The sequence below is a fragment of the Ursus americanus genome, unplaced genomic scaffold (genome assembly GCF_024610735.1).
Source record: "Ursus americanus isolate L20-20 unplaced genomic scaffold, mUrsAme1.1.p SCAF_68, whole genome shotgun sequence".
Taxonomy (NCBI): domain Eukaryota; kingdom Metazoa; phylum Chordata; class Mammalia; order Carnivora; family Ursidae; genus Ursus; species Ursus americanus.
The window spans coordinates 600848-618164 of NW_028273650.1; the positions used below are offsets into that span (position 1 = coordinate 600848).

The 17317-nt window shown below is 43.8% G+C and overlaps 1 protein-coding gene across 1 annotated transcript in view; it reads right to left on the reverse strand.

Moving 5' to 3' along the window:
* Positions 1-233: 233 nt before the first annotated feature.
* Positions 234-17317, reverse strand: part of LOC148106744 (uncharacterized) — a 100924-nt gene continuing 83840 nt past the window's right edge. Inside the window, exons 4-8 of the mRNA XM_087860549.1 lie at positions 3614-3717; positions 2357-2431; positions 1206-1238; positions 704-825; positions 234-510 (exon numbers count right to left, since the gene is read on the reverse strand). Coding sequence (XP_087716675.1) covers positions 474-510; positions 704-825; positions 1206-1238; positions 2357-2431; positions 3614-3717 — 371 coding nt within the window. The 3' untranslated portion in view covers positions 234-473. The remainder of the gene's footprint in view (positions 511-703; positions 826-1205; positions 1239-2356; positions 2432-3613; positions 3718-17317) is intronic.

Below are 17317 nucleotides of genomic sequence, written 5' to 3' on the forward strand. Positions count from 1 at the left end.
CTTTTCTGCTCTATCTCCGAGGAAGGGAACATTCAACAAACTTCCAGGCACAGTTGTGGTGATGGAGGAATTCGGGATTGTATGAGTAGCTAGGGAGGAGGACTGGCTCTTCTCCTTCCTCCCACATACAATAGCTGATGACGCTTTAAGATTCCTTAGTTCAGGAATGAATATGAGAGTCTATATCTTTTACGTTACTGTAGGAAGTAAAAGAACAAACCACACTCTTGGGCTCTAAAAGAAAAAAGGGCTTTAATATAATAATATTTGAATTTACCACTTACTATTTAAGAGAATAAATATTGCCCCCCGTCAAATAACTAAATAGATGGGAGGAAGGGGTGTGGAACACATGGGGCGCATGCACCGCAAATCCCCAGCTGCTGAGGAATCCCTGCAGGGCCACTGGACACTTGCTCAGCCCTGAGGTTGACTGCGGCTAGTTCTTCTCCTTCTTGAGTGCTGCTGACCAGCTAGGACCGGGGCTCCAGCTGGCAGGACAGGGTGTAGCTAAGGACAGAGGGACACGTGTGAGTTGCCCAGGAGCTTTCATTCAAGAGTCCCTGCCAGTGTTTGCTCACAGCTGGACTCTGGCACCCCGGCAACAAGGCCTGAGGTTGACCACGGAGGAAGGATCCCAGGAGTGGCCAGCAGAAAAGAGTCCACCGCGAACCTCAGCGACCCAGCTCCTGATGGGCCTCACCTCTCAGCCTCGCTGAGCGACTCCATAGCCTGGAACCAGGCCTGAAAAGGATCCTCGGGCTCTAGGGTGTAATTCTCAGCAGCCACCTGGAGCAGCACGATGTCCGTCATGACTTGGTATTCCTGAGCAGAGAGAGAAGCACAGGATGTATAGGGAGCCTTGGTGGGGGGGAGCGGGAGCTGCAGGGTCTGGTGAGGGTTGAGCAGCAGGACGGGGCACCCATCCCAGGTCCTGGCACACATGGCCACCCTCCTACCTAGAGATTGATCCGGTCTCCACCTGTTCTCAGAGGTGAATATCAGTAGCCTCTCCTCCGGGAAGTTCTCCTGGATGCCATGCGTCTGTCCCCATCTCCTAATGGGATGGGTCTTGTACTGCTTTCTTCTCAAGGGATCCCAGGAAATGTGAGGTGGAGGGGATGGAGCCAAGCAATGTTCTTCCCAGGGACATCTCTGAGGCCCACTCCCTACCCTTCCCTGCGGGAAGCGCCACATATGCTCACCTTATTTCTTTTGTGGTCGTTGATCTCATTCCCCTGGAAAGCAGACAAAGTCCATCAGAATGAGGCCCCTGGTTCTTAGGAGCACTTGATTCCCATCCCTTCTCATGCTGCACCATGGCCAGGACCCGTGAGGGGGCCGTGCATACACAGATAGCGGGCCTGGGATGTAGGCCAGGCTCTGGGGTCCAGAGAAAGGAGGACATGGGGCAGATGGACTGGCTACAGGTCGGGACCCTGCAGCACCACCCTCTCGGAAGACAGTGGGGGAGGCCGAAGCCTCAGGCAGGAAGGGGCTGCTGCGGCTACTGAGGTGCTTGCTGACGTGGAGGGTCCTGACTTCATTCTCCCTCCACGGGCAAACTCACCGGGGGAGGCTGAGGTCCACTCAGACAGACCTCATGCAGCTTTGCCTTCAGGAAGCTCTGCTGCTTCACCAGTCTTCGGCACCGGGAGCCGTGGCCTAACTGCAGCCTCACCTCGCTCATCCCTGAGATGGGCAACAGCCCCCAGGCTCACAGGGTAGCCGTGAGGCTGTCATGAGGGGAGGTTTGCCGAGTCCTGAGAGCTCAGGGCTCAGTACAGGGGCACTCTGCTCCCAAACCTCCGGATTCTGGTCCCTCCCCCACAATCCTCAGGCTCACCCACCTCCAGATAGTCCTCCATTGCAATATCCAGCATCACCAGTTCAGTGAGGAAAGTGCCAAGTTAGGGGACAACACCCTGTGTCATGAGGGGGAGGGTTGGGATGAGTCCCTGCTCTCTGGTGCCCACAGGGACCCTCCCCTGAAAATGCTGCAGCCTCCTCGCCCACCCCAGTTTCCCACATGGAGCAGCCTAGGACCCTTAGCAGTCTCCCCTCAATTCCCTTTCCCCTCACCCTCCAAGAACATCATACTCTTCCTAATCACCTCCAGGGCCTGCTTTTAGAAAATCACAGGGTATATAGCCCTGGGCTCCTCCCCATCCCGAAACCCATTCTGGATCCAGCTTTCTAGACCCTCCTGCTGGTCACTTTGAAACAAGAATTTTAGAAGCAACAAGAAGTGGAGCTGGAGTTGAAGTCCCACCTGTACTGATTTGGAGGCTTCCAGCCCTCAGGGAGAAGCCCCTCTCCTCTGACTTTGGAGGCCCTGGGCCTCAGGCACACTCACCTTCTTCTGCAGCCTCTTCTTCTGGGCTCTCCGGAGGGCCATCTCCAGGGTGGCAGATTTATTAGATGGTTGCTCCTGCAGGGCCAAGGACAAGATCCTTGAGACCGTAATACCCTCAGTCCACTTGCCCCCACCATCTTTTAATTCAGACCCTAGACATCTGACTTAAGTCAGCTGATAACTGATAAACATTATCCTTAAGCATGCCATGAGTGATTCTAGAAAAATCTCAGCTCCAACATTCACTCTATGTGTGACCCTGAGCTTGCAGCCTGGCCTCCCTGAGCCTGTTTTCTCATCAGGAAAAGTGAGAAATCTACCTACCTCCCATCGTCTCCTGAGGACTCAGTATCGTATTACTATCATGATTGTTGTGGCCCTCAACCCATCCCAACCCCATCACTGAGCAGAGCCCTGTCCTCTGGGCTTTCAAGGTTTGTACAGGTGTCCACCTGGACTAGCTGTTGACACAGAGAGACAGGGTGTCTAGGCTAGGGAATCTGGTTGAGCAGCACCTGGTTGTTCCACCCCCAACGGAATCTTCACCCCAGCCTGTCACCACATTCATGCCAAAGGCTTCCCCTCTCCAAGGAATGCTTCAGGCCATTCCCTATTTCATCCATGCAGGACCCTGTTCCCTCACACCCTTCTTCTCTTTCCAGGCCTGCACCTTCCATGCTACTTTGATGACGAGTTTCCTGCTCTGTGGGTTGTCTTCAGTGCCCAGCTTTTTAAAGTTTTGAAAGCACTTCCTGAATAGAGAGAAAGGAGGCAGGACGATTGGAGGAATAATGTGGCAGGGTTGAGTGCAAGTCCCTTTTATTTGAGAACCCCAAAGTGTCAAATTGCCTGGATAACAGTTTTCTCTGGGATCCTCTGAGCACTAAGGTCTTTGTAGGACATGGGAGAGAGCTCTGATGTAGGTCATCCTAGGACTCCATTCCCATATTAATTGAGCAGCTCTGTTTTGGTCAATTTTGGTTTCAATTGGGCAGAGTTTAGTGGTTGTAAAGTAAACACATGAAAATATTTATTCAGCTCAGCCTTGTGGGGGAACATTTAGGAAAACTGATTTCTAAAGCAGGAGACATGGTGGCCTATTCTCCAGGGAGGCTGAGAGACCCGCCTGCCAGCCCAGGTCCTGTAGTCAGGGATTGCTGCTTCCCAGGAGGTCCAAGCTGGCTGAGGGGGAAGAGGACAGGCCTCTGGGAGACCCCTCATCCATCCTGGTCCGTCCATGCAGAGAGACCGTCTCACCTGGAAACGTTCTCCCATGTCTTCTTGAGGTGGTATATTGAGACAGTCTGCAGAGCCGAGACGATGGCATTCAGGGAGTAGTAGTTCTGCAGGATTTGACAGGCCTGGGGAGGGAAGAGAATGAGCTGTCACGTGGGTAGTGGAGGCTGATTTTCTCTAGAGCTTCAGTCACCCTCAGTTTAAATCACTCCTCCTGGATGAAGCAGATGTCCAGGGACCTGCCGAAGGTCACACGTGAGGCCCAGAGAGTCCCACTGCTGGGAGAGAAAGGATTTTACCTCACTCCAAGGAAGAAGTCAAGTAGGAACTGAGCATCCCAACATTGGGCCATGCAAGTCACAGTCAGCCTCTGGAAGGAAGAGCCTAGGGACTGCACAGTCCTAGGGCAAAGACCAGGGCCTTCCACCCTGACACCCGATCAAGGGAAGAGCAGTGCCCGAGACTCAGGAGAGCACCTCGGCTGGGCTTCCCGTTGCATACCTTGGCCACCTTGATCCAGTGCTCCACCACCATGGCCCTGTCCCGGGCTGTCATGCTTGGGTTGCCAAGGCAGGTGGTGATGACACACTTGGCCACACCGTTGAACTGGGCGACAGTGGCCCGGACTGTGGGTGCCAGGTGCTCACTGCCAGGCTTATTGCGCTTGGACCAGACGGAGCCCAGGCACTGATGGGGCAGCAGGTTCTTGAACAGCTCCTAGAGAACAGGGGGAGGTTTGTTCACCCAGCTATTTCACATGGGAGACTAGTGTCCTAGATAGGGGTCACAGGTCAGAGCTAGAGCTCAGAAAGCTGAGAATGTGGCCTGAGCCTGGTTGGACTCCCTGGATTTCACTCCATTCTTTTTCACTGAGGGGCCCAGGACAAGATGGCCCAGGAGCAAATAGAGACGAGGGAAGGAAGGAGGGCATTTGCATCCTGATCATCCTCACAAACTCCAAGCTCCACGCTGCTGTTCAAGGTGGCTCCTCCCAAGGGGGACTCTTCCCCTCCAACTATTCATCCCTCTGGTTCTACTCCCCTCTCAGATGCACATTCTCACATGATAGCTACTAGGTATCTGATGTGTACTTAAGTACAGGGCAGATAGATAAACCTGTGGTTGTAGCTATCATGTGAGAATAGGAGGGCCACAGGTTTGCCCCCATATTTGTGTGGGGGCCCTGGGTGTGGAGAACCCTCTTCCCATTCTCACCTCAGGCAGCACTGATCCTGGGTGGTCTGGTGGACCTGACACTTGTCTAGGAAGTTGGAATAGTTGAAGTCACAGACCAGCTCATCAATGATCTCCTGGGTGCAGCTCCGAAAATGCAGTGCCCCATATATATGGGGCCAGGAGACATTAGTGGCCTCACGGGACATTGCCACAAGGGGCCAGCCCCATTAGAAATCGTGTTCTCCAGTTAAGGCTAAGAGGAGCAGCAGAAAAGACATCCAACAAAGAGGAAGCCAGATGAAACCCTAGGGCTCATGATTAACATACAGGTGGTTGAGCTTGGTCCCCAGCACTCAGCTTCTCATCCTGCCTGCTATGACCTGGGGTGTGAACATGAAAGATGGGCCAGGTTCCAACACCTGGCACCTTGCTTCTGCCCAGGAAGGGCATCCTTCCTCTGCCCCCTCCTCTACACACACACACACATACACACACACACTTAGTGAGGGGCAAGAGGTGTGGGCCTGCTGAAGTAGGATCACTGTTGTTGCCTCTCTTCAGTGGGCTGCCCTGAGCTGCCTTGTGTTACCTATTGGTGTCTCCTGCCACATAACCAGAAGCTTCAGAGAAGAAGGCTGAGCTGATGTCTACAGTGACATAAAAGTCTCTCACTCTGGACTTTCTTGGGCCCAAAGCCCCTGAAAGTAGGAATACAGCAACAGAACATCTTGTTCTCTTGACGTCTCCACTCAAGTGAGCTGGAAAGCAGGCTTTCGTTGAATGTATGTGCCTGGTTACCAGAGTTCTAAGTTCAATTGGGGCCTATCACCAAGGAAGTGAGGTCGCTTCTTCAAGATTCCAGTACCTTGGCCTCTGCCGTCTCTTGGCAACGAACTGTTTACTTTTCTCCCCCATGTCATCTCCTTAACTGTACACTATGAGCGAAAAATGCCATAGCCACCACTCTCTGGAAATGTAACCAGGGTCTGAGGTTTCAGGAGACAGAGCTGAATTCAGACCTTTTTTGTTTTCCCAGTTCTGAGTCCTAAATCATTGTGTCTCTCACATATTCCCCACTTTCCCAAGCTGCTTAGTGGGGATCAGGCTAGAATCCACTTCTTAGAGACATCATCAGGTGTATGTGGATAATATAACATGGGTGGGGTGGTCCCCTGTGTATCTGAAGCACAATTTTCAGGATGGAAGAATTACAAGAAGGGGTGGGACTTGGCATGGAGGGCCGCTCAACAGAGGCCTGGGCTCCAACAATGTAATATTGGAACACTTTCCCACTTGGCCTTGTGTAAATGTGGGCACTATGATGGGGTGGAAATGAACGAAGAAGCAGATATTGCTATCCTCTGTAGTTAAACTGTTCAATTGTTTCCCATTATAATTAGAATGAGACCCAGTTGCCTCATTTTTTAAAATTTTTTTTTAAAGATTTTATTTATTTATTTGACAGAGAAAGACAGCCAGCGAGAGAGGGAACACAAGCAGGGGGAGTGGGAGAGGAAGAAGCAGGCTCTTAGCGGAGGAGCCTGATGTGGGGCTCGATCCCATAACGCCAGGATCACGCCCTGAGCCGAAGGCAGACGCTTAACGACTGCGCTACCCAGGCGCCCCAGTTGCCTCATTTTTGTCTATGAGCGGAGCAGCCTTCACAGTGGCTCCCACCGATCCAGACTTGTGGTATAGGCATCACTCTCTACCCATTAGGTGGTTAGTTACTGGCTTCTGACCAATAGGATGCAGCCAATGTGATGAAATGTGATGTCTAAGTTTCAATTGCAAAGAGTTTCTAACTTCCTAGTTACTTTTCTTGTGTTCTGCGTCTCACTCCCTTTCCCTTTTTCTTCTTCATCTCTGAACCAAAAATCGAGCACAGATATTTTGAGCTGCCATGTGTAGAAGCACACATGGCAGAGAACCTGGCCTGTGCCAAGGCCAGAAGACACACAGGAACTCAGATTCTGAGTCCAAACAGCTTCCCGAATCATGTGAGCCAACTTGGGAGAAAATCCTCTGCCAGTCTCGCCTCAGTCACTGCTGCAGCCTCTGACACACCTTGAGCCTGGGGAACTATGCTTATTTGTGCCTGGACTCCTCACCCACAAAAACTGTGAGAAATTAAATATATACATTTTAAGATTCAGGGTATTGGGGCAATGCAGTAACATAGGAACAATAGATAAGTAACAGTCTCCCAGGCCTCAGCACCTCTCCCTGCCTTCCTCCCTCCCCTCTGCTCTCCTCCTAGTGTCCCTCCAGCCACGAGGGCTGCCTTTTTCACCTCCTCTGGCCAAACCAGCTCTGTTAGTGAGTGTCTGCAACAGCGGTCCCTTCTTTCTGACACACCGCACACAGACGTGTGCAGGTCTAGCTCCCTTTTGTCAATCTGTTTTCAGCAATGTCACCCTCAGTGAGGCCTTTCATATTTTCCTATCCAATGACTCCCCAGCCTTCCTTCATTACACACTTCAGTCGTCGTATATAGCACTTGCTCTTTTCTTTCACGTCTTTGGTTTGTGCTTTGTCCATCTCTAGACTGTGAGCCCCTAAAAGCAGGGAGCTCTTGGTATTTTCAGCTCTCCTCATGGGTCCACCAAGGTACCTGGCATAGGGGAGTGCTTAGGGTATAGTTACTGAATGAATAACTGAGAAGATCTTGGAGCCCACCTCCCCTTTTAACAAGCTAGACTGTAGGGAGAAGCGCAACTAAAAGTTTCGAGCTGTTTCTGGGCAAGGGGACAACCACAATGGCCTCTGCCTGACTCTTCCTTCTCCAGTATCTCCAGCAGAACTGATGAGGCACCACGGACAAGGAAGCACCCTGCATCACGTTCTCTGTCTCTAGTGGTACAGCCCCAGGCAGGCACACCACCAAAGAAAGGGGTGCTTTTATCTGGGTGTCCTCAAGGCAGTGGCTTTCCAGAGTCAGAGTGGCAAAGGAGCAGGATCTCCAGGCTCCAAGAGCAGAATAAGGGACCACAGAACCCTCCCTTTCCTCCTTTTTCTGTCCACTCCCATGGTGTCCTCTTTACTATTCCAGCACCCTCACCTCAGCCAGAAGAGTGATTCTGCACCCACCCTTGTATGTCCAAACGAGGACCCTGAAGGTCTAATGGAGACTGGTCTTGCCCCTGGACCCCAGAGACAGTGTTCAGTGCTCTGGCACTTTCCCAGAGAACATAAACAAATGATAAGCAGGTATGCGCAAGCCCAAAGCGCAATGACCTATCACATCAATTGGAGCAGCTGTCATAACAACGACAAGAGACAACAAATGCTGGTGAGGATGTGGAGCAAAGGAGCCTATGCGCACTGGCGCCGGCACTGTGCAAAACAGTATGGAGCGTCCTCAACACACTGAACACAGAACCACCGTATGTGCAGCAGCTCCACGTCTGGGAACATTCCATAGAAAACAAAGGAATATGTCTAAGAAATACCTGCACTTCCATGTGCAAGAAGCTTTATTTACCATAGCTGAGACAAGGAAAACATCAGTGCCCATTAGTGGTGAATGGATAAAGAAGTGTTACCTACATAATGGAATATTAATCAGCCATAAGAAAAGGAAATCCTGCTAAGTGTGATAACAGTTTTGGACTTAGAGGCATTATGCCAAGTGAAACAAGTGAGACAGAGAAAGGCAAACACTATATATGTGTAGGTATAGATATATATAGGGAGATAGATACTATATAGATGATAGATACATAGACATTTTCCCCTTTTATGTGGAATCTAAAACAAAGAAAAGAAAAGGCGGAAAACTAATTCAGAAGAACAGATCAGATTAAAGTAACAAGAAACAGAGGGGAGGGTGGGGGCAGGGATTGAGTGAATGGTGAAAAGGTACAAACTTCCAGTTTTAAGATAAATAACAGGGATTTACAGTACAACATGATGACTGCCGTTGATACCGCTCTATGGTTTGAGAGGTGTTAAGAGAGTAAATTCTGAGAGTTCTTATCACATAATACCTTACACATACACAGTGTGTCAATTATATACAGTGATCAATTATATCAATAAAACTGGGCAAAAAATATTTTAATATTCATAATGGGCATCAGGAAAGTTGACTTGGTAAAAATAATGACACATAAGCAAAATGTAAAACAGCAGAACCCACAGTCAGTAGACTATGATATGGATAAAAAATCCAAGCCATTTGCATAAAAAATTGATTCTGATTTTTAAGATCAGTGAATTAAAGTTAAAGTAGATAAAATAGAATTTTAAATTGTGCTATATTTTTAAAAATTGATCAAGGAATAAAATGTCTTATTAAATTAACTCTGAAAATACCGTTTTGAAAAAATTTTCGTGTTTTGGAAAATTCTGATTTTAAGCTTTTAAGTGGGCACAGAATGAGAACATTTTGTTGGATCAAAGTTGTCTCCAGGAAAATGGGTGAGACAAAATAGCAGCACCAAAATGGCAAGACTAAATTGTCCTGTGTTCATTTCTCTGTATTTGCAGTTTTTAAAGAAAAAATATTTTTATTGACGTACAATACACATAATCAAAAATCTACCATCTACCGTCTACAAATCTACCATTTATAGGTTTATATTTCATTAAGTACATTAAGTTCATGGAATACATTTTAAATGGATTAAATGCATTAATACCCTTTCTACAACCTCCGTCTAACCCAACTTCACATCTCATTTCATCTTGTGAAACTAAAACTCTACACCATGAATCAGAAACTTACCATTACTGCCTCATTCCAGCCCTTGGCAACACCATTCTACTTTCTGTCTTTATGAATCTACTTTGGGTAGGTCCCAAAAGTGGAGTCAGAGCTTGCATTTTTATGAATGCACTTAATGTAAAAGTTCACCCATGTTGTGGCATATGTCAGTGTTTTCTTCCTCTTCTGAGATATTATTCATTCTTATTCCATCGTGTGTATAAACAACATCTGTTTCTCCTTGGACAGATAGTGGATTGTTTTCATGGTTTAGTTATTATGACTAATGATGGCATGAAAATGTATGTTCAGACAGATCTTCAAGACCATGGTGTCAATTAATTTGGGTATATACCCCAAAAGCAGAATTACTGGAACACAGGGTAAGTCTAATTTTAATTTTTTTTAAGAACTACCATACTGATTTCACAACTATGCTCAAATATTCCTACCACACACAATGAACAAGGTTTCAATTTCTCCATATCTTTGCCAACACTTGTTCTTTTCTTTTCTTCTAATTCTTTTTGTGTGTGTGTGTGTGGAAGAGTCATCTTGATGAAAAATGCTATTTCATTGCTTTTTTAAGTGTGGATTTCTGGGGCATCTGGGTGGCTTAGCCATTAAGCATCTGCCTTTGGCTCAGGTCATGATCCCAGGGTCCTGGGATCAAGCCCCGCATCAGGCTCCCTGCTCAGTGGGAAGCCTGCTTCTCCCTCTCACACTCCCCTTGCTTGTGTTCCCTCTCTCGTTGTCTCTCTCTGTCAAATAAATATTTTTTAAAATAAGTAAATAAAATAAAATGTGGATTTCCCTAAAAATTAGTGAGTCAAGTATCTTTTCAAATTCCTTTTCATGTGCGTGTCTTTGAGGATGTGTGTATTCACATTTTTTTGCACATTGACACATTACATTTGGTTTGGTTTTTGTTGCTGAGTTTATGTGTTCTCTGTATATTCCGGATATTGAGCCCCTTTCAGACCCATGGTTTGCACTACGGTCTCCCGTCTTGTGGACTGTGTTTTTACCTCAGTGATAATGTCTTTTAAGTTGTTTCTATTTTGATCTTCAGCTTAGATGATCTGTCCATTGTTGTGAGTGAAGTGGTGAAGTCTCCCACCATTAACGTATTTTATAGATAAGTTTTTTTACTTTGGTTATTAATTGGTTTATATAATTGGCTGCTCCCACATTGGAAGCATAGAAATTTATAATTTTTAAGTCTTCTTGCTGGATAGGCCCTTTAAGTATGATACGGTGTCCCCCTACATCTCTTACTACAGCCGTTAGTTTAAAATCTAATCTGTTTGATATGAAGATTGCTACCCAGCTTTCTTTTGAGGTGCATTAGTGTGGTAAATTGTTCTTCATCCCTTCACTTTCAATCTGGAGGGGCTTTAGGTTCAAACCGAGTCTACTGTAGACAACATACGGATAGGTCTTACTTTTAAAATCCAATCTTGTACTGTTTGTCTTTTTAGTGGAACATTCAGAGCATTTACATTCAGAATATGTATTGAAAGCTATGGATTTAGTGCCATTGTATTTAAAATCCCTGTTTCTGTAGATTGTCTCTGTTACTTTCTGGTCTGTTACCCTCGGGATCTGTCCGCCTGCAGTATCCCCCTTATTATTTCTTGTAGGGATGGCTTGGTGGTCATATGGTCTTTCAGTTTGTCTATCCTGGAAACTCTTTATCTCTCCTTCCATTCTGAATGATAGCATTGCTAAATAAGGTACTCGGCTCCATTTTCTTCTCATTTATTACCCTGAATATACCCTGCCAGCCCTTTCTGGCCTGCCAGGTTTCTGTGGACAGGTCTGATGTTATTCTGATGTTCCTCCCTCCGTATGTAAGAAATCCCTTCCCTCTAGCTACTCTCTGCATAGCTTCCTTGGTTTTAGGATTTGCAAGCTTCACTATTATATGTCGTGGTGTTGATCTATTTTTATTGATTTGAGGAGGAGTCCTCTCTGCCTCTTGGACGTGAATGCATGTTTCTTTCCCCAGATTTGGGAAGTTCTCAGCCATGATTTGATCAAATATACCTTCCAGCCCGCCTTCTTTGTCCTAATGATCCTGATATTGGTTCTTTCCAATGTACCATTAAATTCTCTAAGTCTCTCTTCATGTGTTGTGGGTTGTTTTTCTCTATTTTCTTCAATTTCCTTCCTTTCCATCAGCCCATCTTCTAGATCACTTATTATCTTTTCTGCCTCACTGACCCTGGCTGTTAGAGCGTCCAATTCAGCCTGCATCACATGCATAGCATTTTTAAGTTCAGCCTGATTAGATCTCATTTCTGCCCTTATATATTACATATTGTCATTAATGCTTTTTCCTACCCTAGCTATTGATTTTACGATTGCCATCCTGAATGCTACCTCTGACTTCATGCTTATATCCTTAAAATTAGTTCTGTGGCAGAGGACATGGTCTCCGGTTCTTTTCTTTGTTGAGAGTTCTCCTTCTAGTCATTCTATTGAGGGATGGTTGAGCGAATACACAGAGTCCAAAATATCAACCACAAACCAAGGAAGACGCACTCTAGAAAATACTCCAAGTGGTCGGAAGCTACCACAGATACCCAAACAAAGCGACGATTATCCTAAACAGTCATTACAGTGGGGCAGAGAGACTATAAGCACTCAGGGTGGACAAGGCGGGGTGATCTGTCTGTTCCTGATTGATTTTTGGTCTCTGTCTTAGAAGACACCATGTCCCAAAATTGCAAACAATCTGGAACTTATATATATAACATATACATTTCACATACATAACAAAATGTAGTAGTGTGAAAAGGATTGGTATGAGGTATAAAAAGTATAAAAGGTAGATATGAAAATATAAAAACCCACTTCAAATCATAAATTGGGAAATAAGAGTATTTGAGATGATAACAAGGTAAAAAAAATTAAATAAATGTAAAATTTTAGCTTGAAGTATAAATGAGTCTAGAGGGAACACCTGGACCTCAATATATTAGTTTCCCCTGGCGCTGGAGTTTTGCAGTCCTGTAGGAAATAAGCGTGTCACTTACCTGTTCTTCCAGTCTGTCTTCTGGGGGAGGGGCCTGCTGCTCCGCTGTTCAGGCTGCTCTGCCTGGTTGGCCTTTCACCACCACTTGTCAGGGGGTTGGGTTTAACGTGAGGAGGTTGTCCGTGTGGCTTTGTTCCCTGGCAGATTTCCATGCCTCCTTAGAGGGTCAGAGGAAATACGGCTGTGCAGAAAACTCTGGCCTAGGGCAGCAAGATCACGGTCACCTTTCTTCAATGAACCTTCCAGGTCAAAACATCTCCACTTGGAAAAAAACCTGTCAGCCAAGAATGCTTTATTTGGAAAAGCTGTCCTTCAGAAATAAAGGAGAGATAAAGACTTTTCCAAACAAAGAAAAGCTAAATGAGTTCCTCACTACTAGACCTGCCGTAAGAGAAGAATTAACACCTGTACTACTTAAACTCTTCCAAAAATATCAACATAAGAGGAATACACACAAACACATTTTAAGAGGCCAGTATCACCATGATACCAAAACCAAATAAAAAGACTACAAGAAAAGAAAATTATATACTAGTGTCCACGATGAATATAGATGAAAAAATTCTCTTTAAGTATTAACAGACTGAATTCAGCAGCATCTTAAAGGACCATATACCACGATCAACCGGGATTTGTCCAGGGGGTGCAAGGATGGTTCAACATATGCAAATCAATCACTGTGTGACACATCACATTAACAGAATGAAAGATAAAAATCATATGAATATCTCAATAGATACAGAAAAAGCATTTGACATGCATTTGACAAAGTACAACATGCATTCATGATAAAAACCCTCAACAAATTGGATCGTGAAGAAACGTACCTCAACACAATAAAGGCCACATACGGCAAACCCACAGCTAACATCATACTCATTGGTGAAAGACTGAAAATTTGTCATGTAAGATGGGGAACAAGACGAGGGTGCCCACTCTCAACACTCCTATTCAATACAGTACTCGAAGTCCTAGCAGAACCATCAGACAAGACAAAGAAATCATAGGCATAAAAATTGGGAAGGGAGAAGTTAAAACTGTCTCTATTTGCAGGTGACATATAGAAATCCTAAAGACTATAAAAACAACCCTGTTAGGTCTAATCAATGAATTCAGTAAAGTTGTAGGATAGAAAATAAATGTACAACTAGCAGTAGCATTCCTATACACCAACAACAAGATATCTGAAAAAGATATAAGGGAAAAAGATACAAAGAACACAATCCATTTATGTTAGGAAAAAAAAGAACAAAATACTTAGAAATAAACTTGAGCATGGAGGTGAAAGATCTCTTCACGGAAAACAAGACATTGATGACAGATACAAAAAAGAAACCCACCAACGAATTGAATGGTATTGCATGTTTATGAATTGCAAGAAATAATGTTAATTACCCAAGCCACCAATAGACTCAATGAATTTCCTATCAAGATTCCAATGACTTTTTTTGCAGTAAGAAAAAAAAAATCCTAAAATTTGAATGAAACAATGAAAGACTTTGGATGACCAAAACAATCTCTAGAAAGAAGAATAAAGCTGGAGGCATCACACTGCCTGATTTCAACTGTATTATAAAGCTATAAGAAATCAAAATCTTATGGTAGTGGCATAAAAACAGACACATAGACTAATGAACACAAGAGCCCAGAAATAAACCAGACACATACGGTTTTTGAGAAGGGAGGCATTCTCAATGGAGAGAAATAAAACAGCTTCTTCAGTAAATGATGCTGGGAGAAGTGGATATTCACATGTCAAAGAACAAAACTGGACCCCTATCTTACACCATCCATAAAAATTTACTCAAAATAGATAAAAGACTTACAGGGAAGACCTGAAATCATAAAATTCCTACAAGAAAACATAGAGAATAAACTACTTGACATTGGTCTTGGTAAGTATATTTTAAAACTAACACCAAAAGCACAAGCAACAAAATAAAAAAAAAAGTGGTACTACACTCAAGAGCCTCTTCACAGTGAAAGAAATAATCAACAAAATGAAAATGCAACATATGGAATGGGAAAATATTTGCAAATCATGTATCTGAGGAGAAATTAATACCTAAAATATGTACATAACTCATACAACTCAGTTGTATGCGAAAAAAAGAAAGAAAGAAAAGAAAGTAAAGAATATAAAAGAAAAAAGAAACCAACTAAAGAAAGGACCAAGGACCTAAATAGACATTTCTCCAGAGAAGACAAATGGACAACCAGCACATAAAAAAGGTGTTCAGGGGCACCTGGGTGGCACAGTGGTTAAGCGTCTGCCTTCGGCTCAGGGCGTGATCCCGGCGTTATGGGATCGAGCCCCACATCAGGCTCCTCCGCTAGGAGCCTGCTTCTTCCTCTCCCACTCTCCCTGCTTGTGTTCCCTCTCTCACTGGCTGTCTCTATCTCAGTCAAATAAATAAATAAAATCTTTAAAAAAAATAAAAAATAAAATAACCAAAGGATCCCACAATTCCACTTCTGGTTACATAGCTGAACAAAATGAGATTAACATGTTGAAAAAAAAGAAGTTAGCCTGTTGAAGAAGTATTGCCACCCCATGTTCATAGCAGCATTATTTACAATAGCCAAGATATGGAAACAACCTGTATCTATCAACAGAGTAATGGATAAAGAAAATGTAGTCTGTATATCCAATGGAATACTATTCAGCCATAAAAATAAGGAAATCCTGTCACTTGAGACCGCACGGATGGTCCTTGAGGACATTATACTAATTAAGTCAGCAGAGAAAGACAAATACTAGATGATCTCACTTATATGTGGACCCTAAAACATAAAACAAATAGAAAAACAAATAGAAAAAGAGATCAGATTTATGGTTACCAGAGGCACGGGGTGACGGGAGGGAAAACTGAATGAAGGGGATCAAAGGTACAACCCACAGCTGTAAGTCCTGAGAATGTCATGTGCTACACAATCACTGTAGTTAACACTGCTGCATGTTGTAGCTGAAAGTTGCTGTCCTCTAGTTCAACCTCATTGAAATATTAGGAATCCCAAGCTTAATCCGAACGGTTTGAGCCCAAGGTCACAGAGCTCCCACGTTGCTGTTTTCAATTGCTGCCATAATACAGAACACTTGGAAGGAGCACCTATATTCCAGGAACACAGCCAAATATCCTTTATTCACTAACTCTTCTGACCCTGTGACTCCATACCCTTTACTTGTCGTAGTCAGAATTCAGTTAGATAGAAACTGCCTTTCTGATTCTAACAGTACTAACGCACTATGTTTTCAACACAAGCTGCCTATAATATAGTTTAAAGTATATTTATGATGTGTATGAAAAATAAAAAAAAATTATTAGATGATAGTTAAGGTCCCAGAGGCTCGACAAATTCCACAGTTCTCAAAAATATGGCCCCAAAGCCAGCAGCATTACCTACACATTTGTCAGAAATGCAAATACTCTAGCCCTCGAGAGAACTATTGAATCAGAATCCAGTGGGATTTACCTTTGGCATCAACAAGTCTTCCAGGCAATTCTAATGCACACCAAAGTTTGAGAAACACTGCTTTAATTGTTTTCATTGTTTGCACAAAGACAAGGGTGGATAATTAGTCATAGTCATCTCCATAAACTCAATAAAAGCAACGGATTAAAAAAATACAGACAAACTCACATATCTCATACGGAAAATTTACAATTTATAAAAAATTCTACAATATGCTTTAGAAGCTTAAAGAAAAGTGTGAGGACACATGAAACCTCATGATATATTTGGGTTTTGTGATGAGCACTGAGTGTTATACACAACTGATGAATTACTGAACTCTAAAGATACGTAAGTTTTGTTTTAATTTATGACTGAATATAGTGTTCATTTCTGTTTCATAAATGGATTTAAAACACCACATATGCCTAGTAATAAATGAAACCTCAAGAAACTAGATGAGTCTCAAACAAACAACCTAACTTTACCCCTTAAGGCACTGGAAAGAGAACACATCAGGCCAAAGTTATTAGAAGGAAAGAAATAACAAAGATTAGAGCAGGGAAAAATGAAGCGGGACTAAAAGGATAATGGAGTATACCAACGAAACTAAGAACTGATTCTCTGAAAATAAAATTGACAAGCCTTTACCTAGATTTCCCCCACCCCCAAAAACAAGGAGAGAGAGAGAGGGAGAGACAGAACTCATATAAAAAATGAAAGAATGATACCAGAGAAATGCCAAAGATCATTAGAAACTACTCTGAACAATTATATACAAAAAATTGGACAACCTAAGGGAAATTGATAAACTCCCAGAAACATACAACTTGCTAAGACTGAATCCTGATGAAATGGAAAATCTGAACAGATTATTAGTAAGCAGGTTGAATCAGTAATTGAAAACCTCCAAAAAACAAAACTCCAGGACTAGATGGTTTCACAGGTGAATTCTACAAAATATTCAAAAAGGAATTAATACTCAAATTCTTCCAAAAAATAAAGGAGGAGGGAATTCTTCCAAACTCATTTTATAAAACTGGAATTCTTCTGATACCTGATCCAGACAAGGATTCTGCAAGAAAAACATTACAGGCCAATATTCCTAATATACACTTACAAAAATCCTCAACAAAATATTAGCAAACCAAATTCAGTAATACACTAAAAGGATCATATACACATATCTAGAAAAGTGTTGTTACAGCTGATGTCAGAGAAATTATCTGTGCTCTCTTCTAAAATTTTTATGGTGTCAGGTCTCATATTTAGGTCCTTAAGCTTTTTGAGTTAATTTTTGTCTATGGTGGAAAAAAAGTCCAGTTTCATTCTTCTGCACGTTGCTGTC